At 36.2% G+C, this 26766-nt stretch overlaps 2 protein-coding genes across 2 annotated transcripts; both read left to right on the top strand.

Moving 5' to 3' along the window:
• Positions 1-11567: 11567 nt before the first annotated feature.
• Positions 11568-13625, top strand: LOC147558612 (purine permease 3-like). Its single transcript, XM_086660360.1, has 2 exons — positions 11568-12636; positions 13124-13625. The coding sequence occupies exons 1-2, from the start codon at positions 11896-11898 to the stop codon at positions 13466-13468; spliced, it is 1086 nt and encodes a 361-aa protein (XP_086516486.1). The 5' UTR covers positions 11568-11895; the 3' UTR covers positions 13469-13625.
• A 1978-nt stretch (positions 13626-15603) lies between these two features.
• On the top strand, positions 15604-25920 carry LOC147558611 (RNA helicase family protein). Its single transcript, XM_086660352.1, has 16 exons — positions 15604-16144; positions 16261-16412; positions 16730-16829; positions 16912-17124; positions 17290-17385; positions 18574-18849; positions 19305-19508; positions 19908-20060; positions 22222-22314; positions 22642-22856; positions 23099-23258; positions 23935-24208; positions 24292-24484; positions 24596-24782; positions 25107-25475; positions 25589-25920. Exons 1-16 carry the CDS (start codon positions 15833-15835, stop codon positions 25718-25720), a joined length of 3129 nt encoding a protein of 1042 aa, XP_086516478.1. The 5' UTR covers positions 15604-15832; the 3' UTR covers positions 25721-25920.
• The last annotated feature ends 846 nt before the right edge of the window (positions 25921-26766 follow it).

The following is a 26766-nucleotide window of genomic DNA, read 5'->3' as shown; positions in this document are numbered from 1 at the left end:
TGGTTCTTTGCTTAGAACCCTGTTAGTTATGTTCATCAGCCGCTATTCGACTCTGAATTCTAGGAGCCCTCTCGCTCCCTTAGGATGAATGCGTGCAGCCATAACTCAAATATAACTTCGGGTAGAAAGTGAAATAAAACTAAGAACAATAATTATGAAAATTAAAGGTAAACTTAAGCTCAGACCATACATCCAGATAGTTATCGGACTGAACAATAGAGAGACAGCTCATGGATCAGATACGGTCTGAAGTAACTTCAACCAGCACGAGTTCTCCATTGCGGCAGAATTCGGACTGACCAATCCGAATGACATGAACTTTGGACTAGTCATTCCAATAGAGAGGCATGAAAAAGGTATGAAGTAAGTCTGTGTACAAACGAACTGACCTCGCTGTGAGCAAACTCACTGGAATGAGTACGAAACCTTACAAAAATTGCTCAATCATTAAAAAAAAAGAAAGAAAGAAAGAAAAGTTGTAAATCTTACCTAAAATGAGACATTGAGGTCACTGCAAAGGTTTCTCCACCACCAAGATTCCAATAGACCCAGAGAAACATAAGAAGAAAAAAAAGATATCAAAAGCTATTTCAAACAAGATATCAGAGAAGAAGAAGAAGAAACCAAGAGAATACAAAAATTTATGGCAGGAAGGTTTGGGCTTGGACCGTTACAATAGAAGGGTAATGGAGGCCCTAAGAGAGATTTTAGAAGTTTGTACAGGATGCTAAGAGAAAGGGGCACGAATAGCAATTTGAAGGGGTGTCTATAGACGGACCCCTTAATAATGAAGTACTAATAGCTTCATTGTCCAAAAAAAAGTCCATTATGTATATCGTAAGGTGAGGTTGACCGAATGAAATCAATGACTGACCTCTTCGTTTTGAGCATTCAATTTTGACCTATCCAATTATCAGAAAATGATTGATTAAGCCCATTACCCTGCCATTGCCATCCCAACTTCTGTTACACCTACGGGAATTTAAGGCTCCATTAGTTTAATCTATTTCAATAGTGTATGATTAAGGTGTCGTTTGGCAACACTAAAATAAGTTACTTTTTTACTTATTTGAGTAGAAAAGTCAAAATGTTAGTTTGGTACGCAAAAATTACCGACTTCATTTAAGTTAAAATTTGACTTTTTCTTGAAGTTAAAATTTTTAGCTTTTGACTTCAAAGTAAAGTAACTTTTCTTTGAGACATGCATGAATTTTACTTGACGAATTATTTTTTTGTCTATCTCCGCTCCACTACCCAACTAAACTTCTACCATACATTCTACCCTCACCACCACCACAACACGCATTGCACCTCCCCCACCTCCCTACCTCAACTACCACCACCACCACCACCTTCGTACCACCACCACCACCACCATACACCACCACACCTCGACAATAACCACTTTGTAGCTCCACCACTACCACCATCACCGTACCTTCACTACCACCACCTTACCTTCACCGCCACCACCACCACCACCACCACCGTACCTTCACAGCCACCGCCACCACCACCACCACCAACATACCTTCACCACTACCATCATACCTCCATCGTTACCACCTGCATACCTTATCCATCACCGTACCACCTCCACCATAACTTTGTCACTATCACTTACATACTTTATCCACCACCACCACCACTGTATCCCAACCACCACCGTATCTCCACCATCACCACCACCGTACTTCCACCACCACCATACTTCCACTACCATCGCCACCATCATACCTCCACCACCACTACCACCAGTATTACCACTACTTCGCATACACGAGTAATTGTGGAAATTATAAATAAATTCAATTGAAATCAAGTATTTCTAAGAAAAAGAAAAATAAAATTATCAAAAGTAAATTGAGTTACCAAACTAACTTTTTGACTTTTTTACTTATAAGTAACATTTTTGCCAAATATACTTCTGAAATTTTTTTACTTTTTTAAAGCAAAAGAACTTCTACTACAAGCAAAAGTACTTCTACTTTTGGTTGCCAAACGACACCTAAATCTCGCATGGAGGACTTTCAATTTCCCCCGTCACTTGCAAGAGTTTTAATGGGAAGAAGAAAATGTATCCCCATCTTAATATAGCTAGCAAAGACCAATGATGATTTCTAATTTATTTTTGATCTCTTAGTATTTTTTTCCGAGTCATTGTGGATTGTTTTCGAAGAAATCAAGATGGCAAACCTTGTAGTCTTGATATACATTCAATTATTTTTGGTCGAGATTCTTTGGAGGCTTACGCTTCTTATTTTATTTTGAAATAAGAAAGTTAATGTTCAAATGTGTGGTTAAATTAAAGTAAACGTAAGGGAATGAAACATTTTTAAATTCTAATTGAAGATTTTTTTTCTTTGCTTTCAGAAAATTTGATTGTCCAATTAAGTAAAAGATTATGCCAATATTATTAGAAGATTAGTGTCGGGATTTGTATATCATTACTGTTCGAACAGGATGAAGCAAGGATTTAGCTGGAATTGTATTTCATAATTTTGAGGGACCAAAAGTATACCAAATATGGATATAGACCAAACGTGGATTCGTCTCGTCGAGTCTTTAATCTAGACCTAGAGTTTGTCCAAAACGGATTCCTACTGAATGAGTTATTAACATTTTAAGTTGGTACAAGTAGTAGTTCAACTAAACTAATGAAGTAGGAACTAGATAGTCCCACATAGAAAGTAGAGAGATAAATTCTCTCCTTATAATAACTTGTATATTAGGATAGTGACTTAAGTGAGACAAAGTGTTTTGCATGGTGCAAATCACACAAACTTTGAACACGCCCTTGTGGCGTGGGTAGATGAGCATTTAGGGCTCATTGGGCGTTTTAGTGGCACACATACACATCGTGGAGTGATTGAAGTACTTTTCTTTTCGACTGCGGGATCTACTCCGATGGTAAATAGTTGAGGAATGGGTTAGGAGAATCCACCAGCTAGATGACCTGAGGTGGTTAGACATAAGCATTGAAGATCCTACGGTCCACATCTGGGCGCCTAGTCCGAACATGACTGTTTACCAAGTCAACAATCAAGTGTGTCCGTTGGAGACATACACAGTCGCATTTGTTCACTGCCTACATATACCAAACTAACTTTGCAAACGAGTAATAGTCAAAACATCATTTTTAGAGTATTCATCAGAGAAGCATTAAAGTTCTAAACAGTCATTTAGTTCAACATAATTACATAAGTTTGTATTACTTACTCAAAAATCAAAATTCGACAGACTTTTGGCAACCAGATGTACCATCTAACTCTGAAAGGTAACTTCGTTCTATCTTGGGTGACAAACACTAAATTTGCTGGTACAACTAACAATGTATAAATTATCTTGAGGATTGAGATTACTCGACTCGGGGATTTTTTGATCTCTTTTTCTTTTAATATTATTGTTACTTTTTGTTATATAAACTTCTGATTTTAAAATGGAATTAAAAGTATTTATTTTCAACCGAAATAAACTCCTGTTGTTAAAACGGATTAAAAGTTTGTATTTACAACATAAGATTCTTAAACAATTTCATATTTTGTGAGACCCAATTATCAGAACGATGGCTTGCAACAAAAAAAAAATACTCTCAGAACCAGTGGCGAAGCCAGAAAATTTCTCTTGTGGGGGCATTTTTTAATTATGAAAAACCAAAATATCATAAATAAATTAAACAATATCCATTTATTCACCATGTTGTGATTTAACATATTAAATGCCTTCGATCGACTCAACGGAAAAAAATGGTCCTATACAACAATATTATATTTGGAAAACGGCAATTTTAGACGCAATTTCATTCAAATATTATATTTTATTTCATATTATTTGAATGATCTTAAGAAATACATATGTAAATTTCATTATGTTCTGAATTACATTTTAAAGTAATTTGATTTTAAATTTCGAACAACAAAAGAAGAATTACACGATTCCAAATAGAAATATAAAAGAATACTTATTTTTTAGAGGACAAAATGTATCAATTTATGTAGAGTGGATCAATATTAAAGTCGATAGAATAAGATGGTTTGTCTTGTTTAATTGTTAAGGTAACTGACTATCTAATACTTAGTTTTAAGTCTAAGAAGTTCCACAGTTTATTTTTAATATTATTTTGGTTGCGTTGATAAATGATTAAGCAAAAGAATTAAGTTAATAAACTCAATATATTACAAAAAGAAATTGCAATTGTTATGTAAAGAAAAAGACAAGAATCATATTTCAAAGAATAGTCGATCGAAAAAATATAATCACTCAACAAATTAGGTTTACAAAGAAATTAGACTATAACACGTGTTATAATTTCACTCATGAAGAAGAGTAATACGATGTAAATTATGTTTGATTGTTTAAGATTGATAATTGGTTCTCTCAACAAAAAAAAAAAAGATTGATAATTGGGACCTTTGGAAAGATAAAAATCCCTTTAATAAGTGTGTGGGTGGGCTTCAACAATAAAAAAGGGAAGTGGGCCTCTAGGGAAAAAATATCCCAAATAGGTATATAAGGAGTAGTACTAAGGGGAAGTCACTTGGAGCTTGTGGGGGCATGCGCCCCCACATGCCCCTTACTGGCCACGCCCCTGCTCAGAACGATGGTCGTAGTTCAAGATTAGTGAGCATTCTCATAACAAAAGTAAAAGACATCAACTTGGAAAAAATGGATTGATCAGTTTTTTATCAATGTACACGAGTTTTTCCTCAAAAGCTAGCGCTACATTTCGCTATTAGCTGCCAATAGGTTGAGTTATCCTAACAAATTACCTTAATATATTATAAGATGTAGGCAAAATGTGATAGAGATCCAAATGACCACATGTGTTCGACCTTAATTATCCAAACTAGCTCACCAAAATTCACATTAAAAGGCGTATCAGAATAATTTTACATGACCAACGAAAAATTCCGTAACCAAGAGTAACATATAGGACATCTCTAATAGCAGCTATTGGATGATTAATTAACTTAATGAAAGTGATCTCATATTTTGATCAAACTTTCATAGAGGAGACCAAGGAGTTGGTAACTGAAAATGACTTCCAATTTTCTTTGTTCCTGAAAAATAGAAAATGATGAGAGCAATAGATTATTACTTCCACTTTTGAGTTGTTATATCTGAAATAATGCATGCAGGTCAGTAAAGGTGAGTAAACAATAAAAAACGGAACTGTGGACCAAAATTATTTGACGAAAAACCACGAGGTTTGAAATATGTCATATTGCTTCTTGGATTCATACGACACAACAAATATATATAATCATTGATATTCAATCATTAATATTCAATGCTAAACTTCATAATTTTGCACGGGTTTTTAGTTCAATTGGTTGTGTATTTCTCTAAAAATTAATAAAAGAATAATGTTAGAAGAGGTTGCAAGTCAAAGTTTACCCCAGATCTATAACGAATCAACGATCTCTATCAACTCTCCTCCTCTCTTATGATGCACTTTTAATAAATCAAACATAGCGGTTTTGGGACATAAAAAGTCGGGCCTAAATCAATATGCATGATGCCCACTACTTTCTAGTGTAGTGGTAGGATATCCCTCTTAAAACTTTGAGGTCGTGGGATCGAATCTCGGTGGAAGCAATTTATCACTAAAATTTACCCCGTGTAGTTTAGACACTAAATAAAGTAAATGTTGTCGGGCTTTAGACTCTTTGTTGTCGGGCTTTAGGCCTTTTTAATTATTGTTTTAACTTAGGCGGTTACCGTACTTATCACATCTTAATGATGTATCTATGTCTTCTAATGACTAACGCAGATCGTAGTCGATTTGTCAAAAAAAAAAATATGCATCCTGCTAGGTCAACTGGTGGACCAGAGTCTTTATGATCCAGAGACTTTTTTTGTGCCCTAAAGCTCACGGCCTAAATCAAATCGTTAAGGGTTAATTTCAACAATTTTTAAGTTAGTTTACATGACAGTTTTACCTATTTTTTTCATCCTTAAGTTTCTCCACGCAAATATGTAAAGTTAAATCTCCGAAAACTTTACATAGTTTTTTCAAGACTTGGAGCATTTCCAATGCAAAACTCAATCTTAGAAATTTGGAGTGTCACATAAGATTTTCTGAGTTTTTCTTGAAAACTCATCTCCAATGCAAAACTCAACTAAGAACTCAAAGATGATGTGCCGATGGTAGAATAGAAATATCTTAAGAGGACAGTCCAGAAATAGAGTATCCTCTTGAGATATCTCTAATTGTCCAACTCATTAATATTTAAATTTCAACCAATATAAATCAAGTCTTCGTATATTTTCAGAATAACTAATTATTTTTTTTACAAAAATAACCATGCTACATAAGTAAAATACAATAGTTTAGAGTTTTGCATTGGAGACATACAAGAATCGAGGATCTCTATTTTCGCCACCTAGGAGTGACTAGTGAGAACCTCAATTGGAACTCGAGAAATATGATGAATAGAGATTTTTTGAGTTTTGCATTGGAGATGCTCTTATATATTAAAGTTTGTGTATAGTTATATATCAATATTATCATATGCTAACGCATTAGGGAAACCAGAGATTTTATGTAGGAAATTTTAAGAGGAAATTGTAGATTTTGACATTTCGTCAAACTTTATGATAACACAAAATTTTAAAAGTAAAATGGTGGATTTTGTCAAATTTTCCGAGACAACAAAACTTCTTCTTTTACCTCATCTCTGAGCCACTACCACCTCCAACTACCAATAGCACCATTTCTTTCCTCATAGCCTCCTCCCACCACCACTTATCTTTTGTCTCTCGCTCTTGTCCTCTGCTCTCTCCTCCTACACCTTCTCTCTTTAGCTATTCGGGCGAAGGGGCAAGTTTTCTTTGTCGGAATCTTAATCTACTTTCTGAAGAAATTCTCCATCCAGCCGTTTTGGTTTGGAGAAAATCTCTTAAACTAGTACCAAATTTTATTTGGAAAATCCCCACAATCATATGAGGGTCCATGCAAAAGGGATCCTCCCGTTTATCGAAACAGATAGAGAGAGGGGGTATGAGAGAGAAATGGAGGAAAGAGAGAGAAATAATAGTCGTGGGAGGTGGTGGTTGTCAGAGGAGAAGAAAGAAAGATTCGAAAAAAGAATTAAAGGTCGCCAGCAATGCTTGTTTGCTAACGACCTTTACCGAGTGGAGAAGGAATGGTGATGAGGGTTGGGAGAAACTAAAAGAAATGCAAAAATGTTTCACTCAAAATTTTATACCTGAAAATTTTCTTGTTTTCCTAAAGAGGAAAGCAGCTGGCTTGTTGTATTGCATTAGAGTTTTTCTTTTACCAGGAGGTAGATTTACGGGAAATTGTCACATATAAACAGCTTAGAGCATCTCCAATGCAACAGTTAAACTCTAAATCCTAGAGTGTCACATAAGATTTTTTTAGAGTTTCTCTTTAAAATCCATCTCCAATGCAAAACTCAACATGAATCTCTAAAATGATGTGTTCTTTTAGAGATCCTTAAGTGCGCACTCTAAATTTAGAGTGTCATCTTGAGGATCTCTAAGTGCCACATAAGAAAATCAATTGATTTTATATCAAAATATAGGTTTTTAGAGTTTCTCTTGAGTGTTGCATTGGAGAAGGCTTTCCAATAGAGTATCTCTAAATGGAAAATAAGAAAGAGACCATTTAGATATCCACTTTTCACACTTGACATATAGAATTTTTAAAGTTTTTCTTGAGTCTTGCATTGGAGATGCTCTTTGCTTTAAAACGGATAAAAACACTACACATTAGGTAAATTATTCGTTACCGTTATAACAGGTAATAACAATTGTTATGGTGGTTTTGAGAAGTGAAATCTTACATTAGTAATAATTAACTTTACTATGAGGAGTTTTGGCCATATATGGGCACAGGGTCGTGGATTGGCCAGTGCAGGCAGGGTGCCGCACTGGCCCATTTAGTTCTTTAGACATTGGGGAATAACTTAGTTAGGATAGAAGAGTAGCAATACTAATGTAGAAAGTTCTAGCTTAGCTGGTAAGTGATTAAGTTTTTGCATACTAGGTCTTGGGTTCAACTCCCATTAAAAGCATTAATTTTCAATTTTTTTTTTGTAAGTTGTAAGGCCAACTCCTTCTAGACATCTCCCACTTTCAAATCTCTATGTAATATTTTTTTTTTCGTAGCAATTTTTCTCTAAAAATCTATCTTTTCAAACCTTAATTTCAAATTGTATCTTTTCAAACCTTAATTTCAAATTGTATGAAAAAGAAAAACCAAAGTTCTAATTTTTGTAAGATCCTATACGAATTAGGGGACTTTTATTTGGTTAGGACAATCACAGAGCACCACCATACACACAATTTATTTGAGTTTATCAATGACTTATTATAACGTTTTACAGATAATCATTTTAAATTTGTGCTCATTACTTCGCGAGTAAAAGATTTTTTACCTCAAATATGTGTAAAAGAATCCCGATTGAAATTTGGCAGTGGACCCCTAAATTGTCAGCCACGACCCTGTATGGGCATAACCAATTGAGTGAACTCCAAAGAATGACACATTTATAACTATTATATAGCGAATTAAATTTCTTAGTTATTTAATATAATTTAATTTTCATATTCTTTCAAGGGAGATTTGTTATTTGAATTCCCTTTCCTATAACTTTTTTTTTATGAGATCCCTTTCCTATAATTGACTTGATGTTTGAACTCCTTTTTTCTACTGTTGTACTTTGGACTCTCTTTTGATGGAATATTCCGTCTCCAAAGTTATACTTAACAAAATTTCTACTTTACTCTTAGATAATCAATATTGCAGTTTGGACCCTTTAACAAAACTACTTATCTGAAATTCAATTTTCCAACTTCATATACACCAAAAGCAATCATCATACCAGAAACACCATAGTTGATATCTAAACATGATCCTGATCTCTTTAATCTAAATTTCATTTTCGAGATGTATTAACGGCAATTGCAATGGAATAAGGGTTCAAACAGCCTGTTAATTATATGAAAGGGGGTCCAAACAACAAGTCAATTGTAGGAAATGGGGTTCAAACAACAAGTCAATTATAGGAAAGGGGGCTAACAGTCCGAATGGAGCTTCAATTCATGTATTTGTTCATGATGTATCCATGTCATGTTGAATGCAATGACTTTTGGAATCCATGTTAAAAAAATGAAACTTTAAAAGTGTCTTCAAAAGATGGTCTATGTAATACTATAAATGTACAAATAAATTCGTCAAACAAAAAACAGAATAGATTTTAATACAGGTAACAGTTATTGTTCTAGAGAGAAACTACAAATGAAACTTAATCAGATGATGCCATGATGACATGCTCAATTTGTTTCTCTATTTTATCTCTCTCTAGCTAAAATGACATTAATGATGAACTATTGATAACAACTTACCTCTAATAAGTACTTGAAGTTTTGAAACAAAAAAAATAGTTTAGGAAGAAAAACGATATTATATCGAGTTGAAGAACAAATAAGATTTTGTCATAAGCGTTCATAATATGTTACAACTTGGCATAAAAGGAAGTCTGAAAAGAGACACTTCATAATACATTATGAACAATTGTAATGCATTGCGGAATTCACATAATTTTTGGAATTTTGCGTGATTTTACAAGCGAAGGGGTACCATGGTTTGGAAAAATCGATTTTGGACCTCCATTATGATTTTTCCCAATATTTTTCCTAAAAGTCTGACTAGTCCAAAAGAATTTGGACTAATCAACTATTTTCGCCGAGCTAAGACTATTGGACATTTCATGACAGAATAGATTTTCGACCCATTTTTTTCTTCTAATTTTACTTGCAATAACATTTAATAAAGGAACTGGACTTATACATAATAAATAAAGTAGATGTAGTTCTTTAGAGTTTGTTATCATGGCTTTTACAGTTCCGTGTTGTAGTCTTTATGGTCGATAATGTGTTTTTCACCCAAGTAATATTGTTTTCATGGTGGGTTATGAACTTATATATTGATCATCCTGATGTCTCAATGACATCCACAAGAATAAATAGAAACTTTGTTTTCGATCTTTTTTTTTATAGTTTTTAGGCTCCACAGTGTGATTTCTGGCTGTTTACGAGCTCACATGTTTGATGATGTTGGTGTCTCAATGTTATGTCCACAAGAAATATATAATAAAATCATTTTGTAGTTCTTTTATCCCCAAAACGTTTTTTCACATACCTCCACCCAATTATGCTCGTGTGACGCAACCTCCTTTGTTTAGATACGACAACTTTACACGATTTGTCAAGAAAAACTCAACCTGGAAATTATTAAGTTGTTACAACTGATTCCTCCGGAAATTATATAATATCACAAAGTAATATGAATGTGAGTTTGATTTTAATGGCTTCCTCCCAAAAAAATGTCGTGTCCTTGCCGCTACCGAAAAAGCACAACTTTTTCTTTCTTTGGGAAAGATGAAAAACAGAAATGTTTTAAGTCAACAAGCCAAACAATCATCAATTCGCTCATTAAATTTTCGTATCTTTTATGTCAAAATTATTTTTGTCATACAACTACTTGTTTGTTTTGTTAACATTTTTTTTTCGCAATAGTACAATTCGAGTAATAATATTGGAGAAAGACATGTATAACTACTGAATTAAGTGAGGTTAACAACTGGGAGAAGAAGTAATGGAGTTAAGTCCAGTCAACTCGTTCTAGACTTGGGAATAATAGGCCTGAGTTTGAAGACATACCATCTATTCTCCTATAATGTCCTACAATCACTAAAAAGATAGGAGTCCGAGTTAACATTCAACATAGCGTGAAATTCAACATAGCGCGAAATTCAACTATTTTCTCTTAATATTTCAACCTTTTCTTTCTAATGTCAATCTAGCAAGATCAACATTTAACAATTCAATTCCAGTCGAGGTATGTGATCGGTCAGTATTTAGAGAGAGAAAGGGTTTGAATTTTTCTCTGCAAATCTTGTCTATTTACATACCCTTGTAGTTTTCATATTGTTGTGGTACATCTTACAAAACTCTTCTTAATTCTTATTTTAGTTGCCTTTTTTTTAATGATAATATTCTAAAATATTCAACCGATCAATCAGATACCTCTAATAACGTAGTTCTTAATTTCATGAAATATGGGTTTATCATCGTACAAATTTGACTGGATGACCGAACAGGCATACAATTAACTAGACATGGTCACTATTAGTCGACCTAGTTGAAACAACCTATTTGGCCGGTCAAAACGTCGAACATATATGTTGTTTAACATTAATTCTATTTTGGCATGCAATATTTTTAGCCATCTACATCAAATTAACAATCAAGCAACTCGAATCAACTAGATATTTTCTTGTGTATTGTAGACTTGACAATTAGTATAGGCTTATAACACTATTATATTATGAAATTAAGACTGGTGATAGAGGAGAGCAGGTGAATTCAAAACATCAAAATCAAACCTATTGGATCATCAATGGGTCAAACCAAAATACTCCTAATTCAAATTCAAACATTGCTTTCTTTTACTTTCAAAAACGAGATTTGGACCTATACAAAATTTTAAGATGAAGGGACTTGATATAACATAAGATCTCTGTTAGACATTTTCGTCGAAATCAGACCGTCCACATCGGATCTCGGTAAAATTAGACGGTCCCCATCGAAATTTCGGTCCACTATAGTGCCACACTTGTTTTACTTTTACCCTAGAGTTCTCTACCTTCTCCTAATTATTTCTAAATCCTTACGTATACAATGCTGACTATTTACCTCTTGTCCTTTTAGCTACATACTACAAAACCCCATCCACATTCCTCATTTACTCTCATCTCTTCTCATTGATATCAAACACTAGAGAGAGCAATAAATTCTCTATAAAGAGAGAGAGAGACAGAGAGAGGGAGAGGGAGAAAGATTTCAAGTACCCATCTCCAAATTATGGCCATGGAAGTAGAGAAACTTGAGAATGGAGTACCCCAAACCAAAACTAAGAAACCCTCAATCATATCCAAATATGGTCTTCTTTTATTGAACATAGCTGTAAGTGCTATAGGAACCATTAGTGGTCCTTTAGTACTTAGGCTTTATTTCTTACATGGTGGTACTAAAAAATGGATTTCAAGTTGGTTAGAAACAGCAGGATTTCCTTTACTTATAATCCCACTTTTGATCCTCTATATACGTGAAGGCAAACAAGGCCTTAAGTTCTTTGCTTCTCCGCTTCTCATTATATGTAGTATCTTATTAGGTATTGTTTTAGGTGTAAACAATTTCATGTATGCTCATGGCTTGTCTTACTTACCCGTTTCGACTTCTTCGCTTCTTCTCGCTACCCAACTTGCTTTCACTGCTTTCTTTGCTTTGATTATTGTTAAACAGAAATTCACTCCTTATTCGATAAATGCGGTTGTGGTTATGACTTTGGGGTCAATCTTGTTAGGGTTAAGTAAGAGCGGTGATCGTCCTCAAGGGGTAACGAATTCTCAGTACTTGATTGGGTTTATTCTGAGTATCGGTGCTGCGTGTTTGGCTGGGTTTATATTGCCTTGTATGGAAGCTTTGTATGCTAAATCTAATAGAGCTGTAACTTATACTATTGTGTTGCAACTTCAGTTTTTCATGGCTTGTTCTGCTACCGTCTTTTCCAGCATAGGCATGCTCGTCAACAAGGATTTCCCGGTATGTATTAGTATATATCGATTAAAACTCTATTTACAAACGTTTTAGAACCGTTAAAATGAAATTTGGGACTTTTTAGATCAATTTTAAATAGAATTAGGAATATTTTAGAACCGTTCAGCTACAATTGAGGACGTTTTAGAAACCGTTGCGGAATAGGACCGGAGAACATTTTTGGGCCGTTGCAAATGGGTCTAGGATGATTTAGAACTGCCACAATTATGGAGTGCATATAGAACGGTCCCGAAACCTTTTTGTACCGTCTCAAAATCATGGACCATTTCTACTAAATCATCTTTGAAGTATAATTATGTGGGCAATAATTTGGTTCAATAATCAACTAAGCAAAGTCCCATCGAAAAAAAAAACTAAGCAATTGAACAAAAAAAGGTTCGATTTATCAAAAATTATTTAGACGAGATTCGAACAATATTTTTTTGTATTGTTGTTCATCCTTCTGAATGAAATTGTTATTATATTTTTACAGGCAATACCGAGAGAAGCTAGTCAATACGAGTTAGGAGCAACAAAGTATTATTTGGTTCTAGTCTCAAGCGCCGTAGTTTGGCAAATGATGTTTGTTGGAACAATGGGTATAATCTTTTGTTCATCATCTTTATTTTCGGGTGTTATTACCGCGACATTACTTCCAGTAACAGAAATAGTTGCGGTGATAGCTTTCCAAGAGAAGTTCACAGGGGGGAAAGGCATGGCTTTGGCTCTTAGTGTGTGGGGTTTCATATCTTATTTCTATGGGGATTACAGAGACTCCAAGAAACAGACCCAAGCCAAAACATACGAAAAGGAAACCGAAGAAGAAGAAGATGCATAAATCATAAACCAAAACAGAGTTCAAATTATACGAAATAAATTTGTATGTGTTGTAAAGGGTTGTCTGGTTTGCTAATTAGATTGTTTGTTTGTTTCTCACTTGAAGTCTTGAACTATATTATATGAACGATATTAATAATTTAATATTATCTCTAAAAGAGTACTACAATTTAATAAGTTTGAAATATGGTTTCTTGTTGTGATAAATTATAACCTAAGAATCATATTTTTAGGACTACCTATTGAATGAAAATAATGGACTTAAATGCAGTCCAACCACCGTACAGCTCGTTATAGATTCATTTGAATGATGAACTTAAATACAATGTCCTTTCAACAAAAACAATTAAATTAAATACAACGCCTAATGAAGCGGTGTATTCTCCAATTCAACATGTGTGCTCAGAATCTTTAAGGGAAGTTTTAAAGGCGCGTCCCATTACTGTTACTGGTCCTGTCTGTAGACAATTTTTTTTTGAGTGATCATGTGTAAAAGACACCCAGGTCTGTGTAGTGGGAGGTGCGGGATGTGCGGTTGTACTGGACCACAACAGGAGGCCCGTCTTTTAGGAAGTTCTTTACTCTTTCCGGTAAACTACAACTTAGTTGGTAAGTTGTTCAAACTTGCCACATAAAGTTACCGGTTAAAAACATACTTTGCCATTTTTTTTGTAAGAGTTAATTTCTCATGTCTATTAGCAGGGACGGATTCAAAACTTGGACTAGGGGATGGGGAATTATATACCCAAATTTTTTTTATTTGTAAATACTAACGAACAAAATACGTGTACTCATTAATTACATTAAAGGAGTACAAAGGCAATTAACCTCTACGAAGCGCATTTGCTATTGATGTACTCCGGATGTGGACCTTAACAAAAGCCCTTCAAATTTTTTATAAATTTTTTAGGGAGGATCCAGGGGGTGCGGCTCCAGGGAGTGCCGCCGCAACCCCTTGCACGCCCTTGGATCCGTCCCCGCCTATTAGATTAGTTCAATGTTTTAAATCTTACTCTACCTAAATTTATTAGTTTTGTTTAACTATTCATACATTAACATTTGCCGAATTCTCTCTATCTCCCCCTCTCTTTAATATGCCCTGTCCACCCCATTTGGCCATTTGCAAATCTCTATCTATAATTATTTTTTTCCTCTATCAAACCCATCTCTCAAGATCTTAATTTTGGATTGTATGAGAATGCGAAGTCAAAACTCCAATTTTGAGTAAAAGCCTCTACAAACTAGAGAAGCTTTAACTGAAAAAAATGTTAGGCAATCCTAGAGCAATATCATTCACTGAGTTTGGATTCATTGATGATTTAATATAATTTATAGTTAATGATTTTACAAATTGTCTTTATTAATTTACGTGTAACATATTTTTACCTCCCTTATTTTTGTATAAAAGGATGTCGATTTAAAGTTTGGTACTTGACCCATTGTCAATCACGACCTTGAGGAGACGCCTTCAATAGTGGCTAAAGGTTCCTATCTAACTCTACAACCGTTGATAGTAGTGGTGACTATCGAACTCAGGGTCGTGTGGTGGGGGGTGCGGGTCGTGCGCCTGCACAGGGCCCCCACCACACGACTCCATTGCTCTTTTAAGGGTATAACAACGCACATTTTAAAAAAACCCTAACTATTTGTTTAAAAAAAACGCACATTTTAATCAAAAGTAACCACCCTAGACAGACGAAGAAGATGGATACGAGGGGATGCTTTGAAACGTTAGAGAGAGAGAAAATGGAGACGAGGAAGAAGCGTTTGGTTTTTCTTTCTGAGATTGTGTTTGAGAGAGGAGGTGGTAATGAAGAGAGAGAAATTTTTTGGTGTTATGAGGTTAGTAATGTGTTTGAGAGAGGAGGTGGTAATGAAGGGAGGTGGTAAATGTCACTTCCGACTGACGAGGAGGTGGTAACGAAGAGAGGTGGTAAATCTGTGGGTAATGACTGAATTTTTGGGGAACAAAGAGGGATAGAAATGGGCGGGAAATGGAGGAGGGACACAAGAGGTAGGTGAAATGTTCTATGAGGTTAGTAATGTATTTTCATCTTTTGAAGGGTTTTTTTAGATATTATTCCGAGTTGGGTTTTGTTTAGTATTTTAGGCCTAATTTTGGGCTTCAAAATTTTCCTCTCTATATCTTTTGACAAAAAAAAAAGAGTAAATTACGCTAACTGACTAAAACCAAGGTACTTCACTTCACACAAAATGAAATAAAAGATTGAATCACTCCATTTGAATTATCTCGAAAATGGTCGACAACAGACACGTACTCACAATACAAAAGGGTTGAATTTGACAAAAGAAACTCTCTCTCTCTTTTTCTATACTCTTTTTGCATTTTTAAGGTGTTAATTTGATGTCCCTTCGCTTGTTGGGCGTTAACTGCCGCTTCTACTCCACTTACAAAACTCTTCCTCTTCGCCAACAACTTTCACTTTCTATTAGGTTCCATAGCACTACAATGTCTTACCGTCCCAACTCTCAAGGTGGCCGCAGGGGCGGAGGTGGCGGAGGAGGCCGCGGTCGTGGTGGCGGAGGAGGAGCTGGTCGCGGTCGTGGTGGCGGCGGCGTTGGTGGTGGTCGCGGTCGAGGAGGTGGTGGTGGCGGTGAACAACGTTGGTGGGATCCAGTATGGCGAGCCGAGAGACTTAGACAAATGAAAGCAGATGTAAACACTTTAATTTACTCTTTTCAAAACCACAAGAAAAACCCTAGGAATTATAAATGATTGATTATATCAGTTCTTATTAGTTTTGCTTAATTTCATTTTTCATTTATTATTAGAATCCGGTTGAAGTTCTTGACGAAAAAGAATGGTGGAGTAAGATTGAACAAATGAAAAAGGGTAGTGAGCAGGAAATGATAATCAAGAAGAATTTTGGGCGTGAAGGGCAACAGACTTTGTATGATATGGCTTATCAACTTGGCCTTTACTTGTAAGTTTTCTTTGGCCTTTAATCTCTGATTATATTAAACATGATTAGATATTGAATTATAATAACACCAAAGGTTGTAACTTGGGAAATAGTATGAATACCTTAAGCTATGGGTATGTCTGGCTGAAATACTTTCTCGTTGATATATAGTCGGCGTTTGTGGACTTTGTGTTTTGGGTAAGAGCCATAGTTCTGAAAATTTTCTTCGAACAGTCAAAATGTCATTGTTAAATTGTATTACATTAGTGTTGTTAGGGTGGTTTCATGCTTAATCAACTGACAACCTATTTTCTTGATTTTGGATTTGTTGAATAAAGCCACGCGTATAACAAAGGGAGGACCCTTGTAGTCAGCAAAATACCATTACCAGATTACAGGGCAGATCTTGATGAACAACATGGGTCGTCACAGAAAGAGGTATGAAGGATGTTAAATATCATATCAAATGCGATTATGTACTATAAAGTTTCAATTTTTATTCATGTTGAACTTATTGCAGATTAAGATGTCCACCGAAACTGAGACGAGAGTACATACTCTTTTGGCTGGCTCAAAAGCAGTACCAGCTAACAATTTCCCTGGTTCTAGTAGTAATGGTGGCACAAAATCCTTGTCTACTGTGGATGCACCAAAATCTGGTCCTGGATTGGTGGTTCATACTACCAAGGAGAAATTTAGTACCGATCTCAAGGATAAACAGGACAGAATGAAGGTACAAAATATGAATATTGCTAATCTCTTTAACTTATTTGGTGCAATATCTCGATTTACTGTTTGGTGCAGAGAAGTAATAAGCTGAACTTATTTTGGAGATTAGTTAGAGTTGGAGTGAGTGGAGAATTTTAGTAGCCATGTGACAATTTTCGGTTGGTTGCAGGCAAGTGAAAGTCTAAAAGCAATGCATTCTTTCAGGGAGAAGCTACCAGCATACAAAGTGAAAGATGAGTTTCTCAAAGCCGTTGCAAATAATCAGGTATATTAAGTCAATTTAGTTGTGGTCGTTACATGCAGGCAGATGTCTGGCATGTGAGGTTTTATCTCGAAAAATAGTTAAATGTCTTTTAGGATTCCTAGGGAAGTGAAAATAGCATACTTATGTAGAGCTCCCAAATGCTTTTACAAAAATTAAAAGATAAGAGAATGCTTTTGCTTTGTGTTGCATTTCCACATTTAGAAAGCGGGACATGCAATTGCAGACACTCGTAACAGTCACATACTCATAAGAACGCCCTATGAACAGCTTTGAAGTTTAGGTTCCATCTTTGCATATAGTCCTCTTCTTTTATACATTCGCTAGAAGAAAGAATTGGGCTTGGTGTAACCCTTTGCTTTCTACCTATAGCCCCCTTCAAATACTCATAAGCAACAATAACTATTTTCCTAGGCCTCTCCTCCATTATTGCGGGTCTGTAATCAAAGGTGATAAGGCTACTTAATCCTTTTTTTGTTCCTGTTTGGTTCCTCTAATCGTCTTACAAACTTACGATCCTTAGCGGTGTCAGTCTACCACTGGAAGCAACCTGGATCCAACTTCCAACCGGCTATAAGTAGAAAACACAAATAAATTGTATGCAAGGGATAAATAGAGACGAAGTTAAAAGATATCAGAAACTATGCTCTTTTGTCGATGATATCCTAAACACGAAGCTATGGCCTTAACTTTAGTCCATGAACAATAACCTGTGAATAGTAACGTGAAGGTTCAAGGACAAGATGGGTTCCACTAATTAAATCACAGTCTATTCAAACTCATTTATACCGCTGGGGCGGGCTTTGTTTATAGGGTTTCTTCTGTATATATTAATTAAATATTTCAGGAAAAGGTCGTAATAGTAGAGTATGAAGTTATATCCCTACATAAATAGGTAAACAATAACAATTTAACTCCTGGTTCAACTGCTAATCTGATAACTAGATATTAGATAACTACCCAAAATAGGTCATATTAGCCTTTATGAGTTTCTTCTTAATTAACATGACGTTAAATCTCTGGATGAGTTGTGCAAAATTATGAGCTTGTCTATATAGTTGCTTAATTCCTAGCAAGTCCACATCAATGTTATTCGTTTACCCAGCAGCGTGTTATTGAAGCTAGGAGATGATAATTTACATGTACTTCAATGTAGCTTCCTATGCTTACTGCGTTTATTTGATAAGACAGGTGTTGGTAGTTTCAGGAGAGACCGGTTGTGGGAAAACTACTCAGCTCCCTCAATTTATTCTTGAAGAGGAAATAGCATGTCTCCGTGGAGCAGATTGCAGCATAATATGTACTCAACCCAGGCGTATATCAGCTATATCTGTGTCTGCTCGGATAGCTTCAGAAAGAGGAGAAAATCTTGGAGAAACTGTGGGTTACCAAATCCGCTTGGAAGCAAAGCGCACGGCACAGACACGACTTTTATTTTGTACCACAGGAGTACTACTCAGGCGATTGGTAACATATATACTTCACTTATTTGATGCAATTTGAACTAAAATATATCTCATGAGAAACTCACCAACTTACAATCTTAAGCATTGGTCTTCGAATTTAACTTGAAACTATCAATCCGAGGTTCACTAGTTTCCAATGTTGTTGCGTCTTCTTCTTATTAAATTAAATCAGGACCTCTTCTCATCTTGAATAATTACTAACTACACGTCTAATAGAGATGAAAGGTGATTGATTACCTATGGAAGCTGACTGTGATTGGTAGACTATAATTTTCTGTAATGGTAGAAATGGTACACCAACGACCACTCTCTAACATGGATAATATCTAAGCATTAATTTGTAAGGACCAAGGAGTGCAAGTTTGTTGACTGGCTACCTATGTATGTGTTCTTTGTCAATTTGAATTATATTGTTTGTGATTTGTATTTCCTTCCTGATTGGATGTTAAACTATAGGTCCAAGATCCAGATTTAACTGGAGTGAGCCATTTACTAGTGGACGAAATCCACGAAAGAGGCATGAATGAAGATTTTCTATTAATTATTTTGCACGATCTTCTTCCTCGGCGTCCAGATCTGCGTCTTATTCTAATGAGTGCTACCATCAATGCCGAAATGTTCTCTAAGTACTTCGGAAGCGCACCAACTATTCATATACCAGTAAGTTGCGAGAACTTTATTAAGAGCGGAGATGGTGGTTTCTTCCCTTTTTGTTTGTAGTTTTTTCAGTACATCGATTTTCTTTCTCGGTGTTAGCGGAATATGAGATCAATGATCCATAGGCTTCTATCTTGGTGAATCCAACCCTGACAGTCAGCTGACTGAGCTACTAGATTCGATGATTCTTTTTTTCCTTTCTTTTTATTTATTATTTGTGTTTAGTCCCTTAGCGTGGATAAATTCTTTTTACGCCTAATATGGAAAAAGAGTGCCTTTAAACTAACAACACATTTAGTGCCTATTTATGTGGCCACATCTTAATGTTTGACTTCAACTTGAACTTAGATATTGTTCTGTACTTCTGTTACTTGGTCTTAACTAATTTTGATGGTTTTTCAGGGATTGACTTTTCCCGTTCAAGAGTTGTTTCTTGAAGATGTATTAGAGAGGACCCATTACAATATACAGTCAGAGGATAGTTTTCAGGGAAACACACGGAGAAGAAGGAAGCAAGCTGATTCAAAGAAAGATCCTCTGATTGAGTTATATGAGGTATGCTTAGATCCCTTAATGATGATATTTACTAATAACCTCAGTCACTAGATTTGGTAATCTTCTACCTTTAACAAGGGTTGAAAATTCCTAAAGATAATGCCATAATCAAGCCCACTGATGTAGAACAGAAATGGGAAGCTGGGATTAAGGAAGAATATAACTTGATTATATTATAGATAGACACTGGCATCACACTAGTACAACTAGGAATCACTCCTAGAGCCCTTAGGCATCACGCCTTTGGGGTATTTGCATCACACAAACACATAAAGCTGAAATAGCTGCTGGAATACTCTCTGTCTCCCCTCAAACAACAGAATACAACCCTTATATATAGCCTAAAACTGACCCTTAATATCCCATACTTCTAGACTTTTAAACTTCTAAACTCCTAGGACATAAAAAAACATTAAAGAGACACTAGATGACATTAAAGAGACACTAAAAGACATTACACTTAACCATCCTAATACTTAGAAACTAGTAGAATCTCCACAAAGACATGTGGATCAGGCCCGCATTATTCAAGGTTCTAAGTGGGCCATTCATGCAAGAGACCCCAAATCAGAATTTGGGTCTGGCAATCCTTCTTTTGACGTCTCCCATATGCCTTAAACAGTTGCTTCCATTCATCTCTATCAATTCTCCCGGGCTTGAGAAAACTCGACCCCGACGAGTTAAATGCATAAAATTTCTCATCAAGGTCCTGGTCAAGTACTTTGGACTCATCATCTCTATCAATTCTCCCGGGTTTGAGAAAGCTCGACTCTGGCGAGTTAAATGCATAAAGGTCTTCGTCAAGTACTTTGAACTCATCATATCTAATCCTTGTATAGTCAGTAAGTGGGTGCCCCTTCCAATTAATCCAATATCCTTGATGGGAATCCACCTCGATAGAAACACTTTCATGATCAACAATGTCTTTAGTTTCTTCGTTTTCCATTGTTAGAGATGTGGTAACGAGTCCAACAACAGATACATGGGAACTATTTTCTTCATCCTCTAGGTCATTATACTCATAGATTCCATAATCAAATAAAGTTTCATTTTATAGAGCTTTCTCTTCATTATTTCCGGCTTGCTCATCTCCTTTTGCAGTTTCAGGATGTTTAGCAAGATGGGTGTGTTCGAGTTTCCATCTTAGCTAGTCTGGTTTGCACGTCTTTGAGTCGTTCTGTAATTTCAAAAATGATATCGTCTCGTTCATTCTCAGTTAATCTTCTCCCAAGTCTGGATCTAGTTGCCATCATGTAACCTCGCTCGGATACCAAACTGATGTAGGACAGAAATGGGAAGCTGGGATTAAGGAAGAATATAACTTGATTATATTATAGATAGACACTAGCATCACACTAGTACAACTAGGAATCACTCCTAGAGCCCTTAGGCATCACGCCTTTGGGGTATTTGCATCACACAAACACATAAAGCTGAAATAGCTGCTGGAATACTCTCTGTCTCTCCTCAAACAGCAGAATACAACCCTTATATATAGCCTAAAACTGACCCTTAATATCCCATACTTCTAGACTTTTAAACTTCTAAACTCCTAGGACATAAAAAAACATTAAAGAGACACTAGATGACATTAAAGACATTAAAGAGACACTAAAAGACACTCAACCATCCTAATACTTAGAAACTAGTAGAATCTCCACAAAGACATGTGGATCAGGCCCGCATTATTCAAGGTTCTAAGTGGGCCATTCATGCAAGAGACGCCAAATCAGAATTTGGGTCTGGCAATCCTTCTTTTGACGTCTCCCATATGCCTTAAACAGTTGCTTCCATTCATCTCTATCAATTCTCCCGGGCTTGAGAAAACTCGACCCCGACGAGTTAAATGCATAAAATTTCTCATCAAGGTCCTGGTCAAGTACTTTGGACTCATCATCTCTATCACCCACACTATCTGAGGACTGAGGAGCTGTGTTACTCAAATGGTGCTGCAAACGTAACAGTGTGGCAAAAGAAAGGACAATTTTTATATAATAATTTGGCGACATTTACAATCCGACAGTTGCCACAATTTGGTAACTTTGACGAGCAGTGTACAGTGTAAAAAATGTGTTGTGCTACTGCTGCTTATGTTGTGCTTTTTTAAACTAAGATGTGATATTTATGTGCAGTGAGGCTGATAACTATTTTTCTTTTTCAGGAAGTTGATATTGATTCTCATTATAAAAGTTACAGCACATCTACAAGATGTTCACTTGAAGAGTGGTCTGGTGCCCAGCTTGACTTGGGCCTTGTAAGTATACTAGTTAGTCATTCTTTAGTACATGGCACATGAGAATCTTCATTGGCACGGGAAAATTGTGACTTAGAAGAGACGAAAGCCTCTTTGCTTATTTAGTCTGGTCTTGGCTTTTCTATTTCCCTCGTGAACCTAAAACCTTGCCCCAATATCTGAGTACGCTGTTAGGTGTCAATGTGTTGTTTCGTAGCTGTTTATTTTTTTTTTTTCGGTAGGCTTAAATCACGTTGTTTTATAGTTGTTTTGATTTAATGGAATCCCATTGTTTTAATCTATAACATAGTACCCTGATTGTTGTCAATTTGTTGTCTATCTTTGTAGGTGGAAGCAACGATTGAATACATATGTCGCTATGAAGGTGAGGGAGCGATTCTTGTATTTTTGACTGGCTGGGACGAGATATCGAAGCTATTAGATAAAATTAAAGCAAATAACCTTCTTGGAAATTCTAGCAACTTTTTGGTCCTTCCTCTGCACGGTTCAATGCCAACCGTCAATCAACGTGAAATATTTGATAGACCACAGAGTGGCTTAAGGCAAGCACCTTCACCATAAATGCGACGTTTAGTACTGTTTCTTCTGTCTATATGCTACCAGTACACCACCATATGCCAGACATGTGGCATCACATGGAAATATCTGTTACCATATTCTAGCATTAGGCTCTACCAGTATTGTTATAACTTCACTTACACGGTTACACCTCTCACTAGTCGCTATTGTGGAAAATTTCTCCCAAGCAGTTGATAATATGTTTTATATTTGGTAAACCTTGCAGGAAAATTGTGCTAGCTACAAATATTGCTGAGAGTAGTATCACCATAGATGATGTTGTTTATGTTATAGACTGTGGAAAGGCAAAGGAAACCAGTTATGATGCTCTGAATAAGCTAGCTTGCCTGTTGCCATCATGGATATCAAAAGCCTCAGCACATCAGGTAACTTCATAACCATTTTGAACTAAAAATAAAGTTACGAGAATACCAGTTTAACAGTGCTCTCTGTTGTAAAACTTCATGTCAGTTCCGTGCTTAATCGTAGGAGTTTTTTGCTTTAAAAAGTTTAAAGTTGGAATAATTTAGCCATCAGGTTCTTAATGACCTCTAAAGACACCCTTTAATTGCTGATTTGCTTCCCTTAGAAGTGGAATTTCAAGTGAATTTTAAGAATTGGTTTATAGTTTATGCAAGGTTTTCAGGGGCGAAAAAACTTCGTATTTTTTTTATTGTTATCTGGATCCAAAATTTACCGTTTTCAATCAGAACGGCACTAAATGATTAAGGCATCTTGCGTAAAAGATAAATAGAGCGTGTCAGAGCTGCGCTGGTGTCTTTGACCGTTTGACGACATAGTTTTATGCTAATGATCAATTTGCAGTGCAACTAAACATGAAATGATTATATTCGTGGATTAGGCTAATAGTTTGGACTCTGAATTTAACACTTGACCACCCGGTATGTGGGCCTTGACCTCCACAACTGGAATCAGACAATTTTCTAAATAGAAGAAATGATCCTCAAGAATTCATTCCAGTGACTCAGACACTCGGAGCTGACATCAAGCAAATGGTCTTGATGAATAAAATTTCTGTTTTTGTTGTGGTGAAACGTACAGAGACGAGGACGTGCAGGTCGTGTTCAGCCTGGATTCTGTTATAGGCTATACCCGAAGATAATCCATGATGCTATGCTTCAGTATCAGCTACCTGAAATTCTCCGAACACCTTTGCAAGAACTATGCCTTCATATAAAAAGCTTACAGCTGGGATCCATCGCTTCATTTTTAGCAAAAGCACTTCAACCACCTGATGCGCTTTCTGTGCAAAATGCTATTGAGCTACTCAAAACAATTGGGGCTCTAGACGAGAATGAAGAACTCACTCCTCTTGGTAAGCAATTTTTAAAGTCAAATTATTTTTTAATTGGTCTTACTCCATGACTTTACCTAATCTGGTTTAGTGAAAACAAACAGGTCGTCATCTTTGCACTCTACCTTTGGAACCCAACATCGGAAAGATGCTTCTCATGGGCTCTATTTTTCAGTGCCTAGACCCAGCACTAACAATTGCTGCTGCTCTTGCTCATCGTGACCCATTTGTTCTTCCAATAAACAGGAAGGAAGATGCTGATGCTGCAAAAAGATCATTTGCTGGTGATTCTTGCAGGTCGGGACATTGAACTTAGTAACAGTTCCATATATTGGTGTGTATCTCTTGATGAAGATTAAGAATAATTTGGTTTCCAGAATTGAGAGTTTTTCGTTATTTTTCACACAGTGATCATATCGCTCTTCTGAAAGCATTTGAAGGCTGGAAGGATGCTAAGCGTAGTGGAAGAGATAGGGCATACTGCTGGGAGAGTTACTTATCACCAGTGACTTTGCAGATGATGGAGGACATGAGAAAACAATTCCTGGATCTACTATCCGACATTGGTTTCGTGAACAAGGCCAAAGGACCTAAGGTAGGAACGAGGACTACTAGTCCTAGTACATGTTTTTTAGGGTTTGAAGTACATGTCCCTTGGCTTCATAAGGTTATAGGTTAGGCTGCAATATGGTATAGTTATTCTGATTCTGAATACCAGCCACATGATTCCGAATTGGGCATCACCTAGGGCCAATTTGGGGCGCACATAGAAAATGGTTTTTTCTCAGCCTGCCCTAGACCTAGCTAGCTAGGCTTCACCACCTTACCAACCTAGATGCCGAGTCCACCCAATTACCCAGGTCTAGGAAGTCTTTCTAAGAAATGTTGGACTAAGCGATCTCTAACTTTGTTTATGCAGGCTTACAACCACTACAGTGATGATCTAGAGATGGTATGTGCAATTTTATGTGCCGGGTTATACCCAAATGTCGTGCAGTGCAAACGAAGGGGAAAAAGGACAGCTTTTTACACGAAAGAAGTGGGTAAAGTTGATATTCATCCAGCATCCGTGAATGCCGGTGTTCATCTATTTCCACTTCCTTACATGGTTTATAGCGAAAAGGTGAAAACTTCCAACATTTACGTTCGAGATTCGACAAACATATCGGATTATGCTTTACTTCTCTTTGGAGGCAATTTAATTCCAAGCAAGACAGGAGAAGGAATCGAGATGCTTGAAGGATACCTCCATTTCTCTGCATCAAAAAGTGTCTTAGACCTTATAAAGGTATTCTTTTCTTCAGACTTTTCCCATGTACGACTTCTTTTTCCGGAATAAAGTGAAGAAGTTTAAACTGAGGAGACATCTATCATAAATTTATTCCTTTTTGGGTTTTGCAGAAGTTGAGAAACGAACTCGACAAACTTCTTGGCAGGAAGATTGAGGAACCGGGACTTGATATATCTGCAGAAGGTAAAGGGGTTGTTGCTGCTGCTGTTGAGTTGCTTCACAGCCGAACTACCCGATACTAAATTGAATAAGATTTTTGTTAGCCGTTTTTCGTACTTATGGAAACAATTCATCTACATATTGCAATACGGGTTTTGGCAGTCTTAAAATATGTTTAGTTGAGCAAGCGGCTAGACCTATGTACAAATTCAAATTAACTCGTCGAATTCCTTAAGATATATAAATGTTATGTCAACTTCAGGGTTTTTGACCTCATTGGACATGAAAACTCGCCCGACAATTTATACTGTTATACCTGCTGCTTTTAATGTTAGTCAGAGATTTTGATCCAGGCTCTTCATTTTAAACTGTTTTTTAGGACATAAATTTTGTCAAAATTCTCGGCTATCTGAATTTCTTATCAAAAATTGTGTCGAAATATACCTCTTCATTCTCGAGGTGCACTTTCTCCATCTCGCTCAAAATCTCACTTACGACTTTTTATCTTCCTAAGAGAGAAGTACTAATGGATGGAGATATTTCCACAAGAAGTTAGTTATGATCAAGATTTGCTTCCATATCCACCAAGATATGTTTAGGTGAATTGAATGTGGAAACCTAAAGGTTCAAATGATCTAAGTTTTTCGTGTTGTGATTCTTCCAACACGGAATTTTGTTACCACAACAGTTATAGCACGAAACAACCTCGTTTTGTGAAAGTTGTAGAAGGTATTGGAGTGAAGTGCTTACTAGGAAAACGTTCCCGTCCGTGGTGGTTGTCGGAGAAACCATTGTGGGAAGTCTATACAACTATGCTAGTAGTCAGTAACCGTGCATCCTCTTCTATAACTTATGATGGTGGCGGTGCTGCTGAATGTTCACTACAGAGTTAGGATCATTGAAGTCTTCCCAGTGAGGCAGACTTATCTATCAATTATCATTGATTGTTCTTGCACTTGTTTACTCAAGTTCATTGGCAACCCTGCTGTCTCATGAGCGTTTCTGTGAGTTTTGTATTCTTGTGTGATGGAGAGAGAGAGAGACCAGGAGGCCCATCGAAAGAGAGTTAAATGTTTTCTCTGTATTGTATTGATATAAATCTGATTTACATGTATATATAGTAAATATA

Source organism: Eschscholzia californica, unplaced genomic scaffold (assembly GCF_041429995.1).
Source record: "Eschscholzia californica isolate CP2 unplaced genomic scaffold, dmEscCali1.0.p SCAF_2, whole genome shotgun sequence".
Classification (NCBI taxonomy): domain Eukaryota; kingdom Viridiplantae; phylum Streptophyta; class Magnoliopsida; order Ranunculales; family Papaveraceae; genus Eschscholzia; species Eschscholzia californica.
The sequence above is the reverse complement of the archived record's forward strand: the minus strand, read 5'-3'. Positions and strand labels throughout refer to the sequence as shown.

Coding starts and splice junctions, on each gene's coding strand:
- LOC147558612 (XM_086660360.1), top strand. CDS start 11,896: ATGGCCATGGAAGTAGAGAAACTTGAGAATGGAGTACCCCAAACCAAA. Junction 12,637..13,123: donor TCGTCAACAAGGATTTCCCG/GTATGTATTAGT, acceptor ATATTTTTACAG/GCAATACCGAGAGAAGCTAG.
- LOC147558611 (XM_086660352.1), top strand. CDS start 15,833: ATGTCCCTTCGCTTGTTGGGCGTTAACTGCCGCTTCTACTCCACTTAC. Junction 22,857..23,098: donor AGACCACAGAGTGGCTTAAG/GCAAGCACCTTC, acceptor TAAACCTTGCAG/GAAAATTGTGCTAGCTACAA. Junction 23,259..23,934: donor CAAAAGCCTCAGCACATCAG/GTAACTTCATAA, acceptor TGAAACGTACAG/AGACGAGGACGTGCAGGTCG.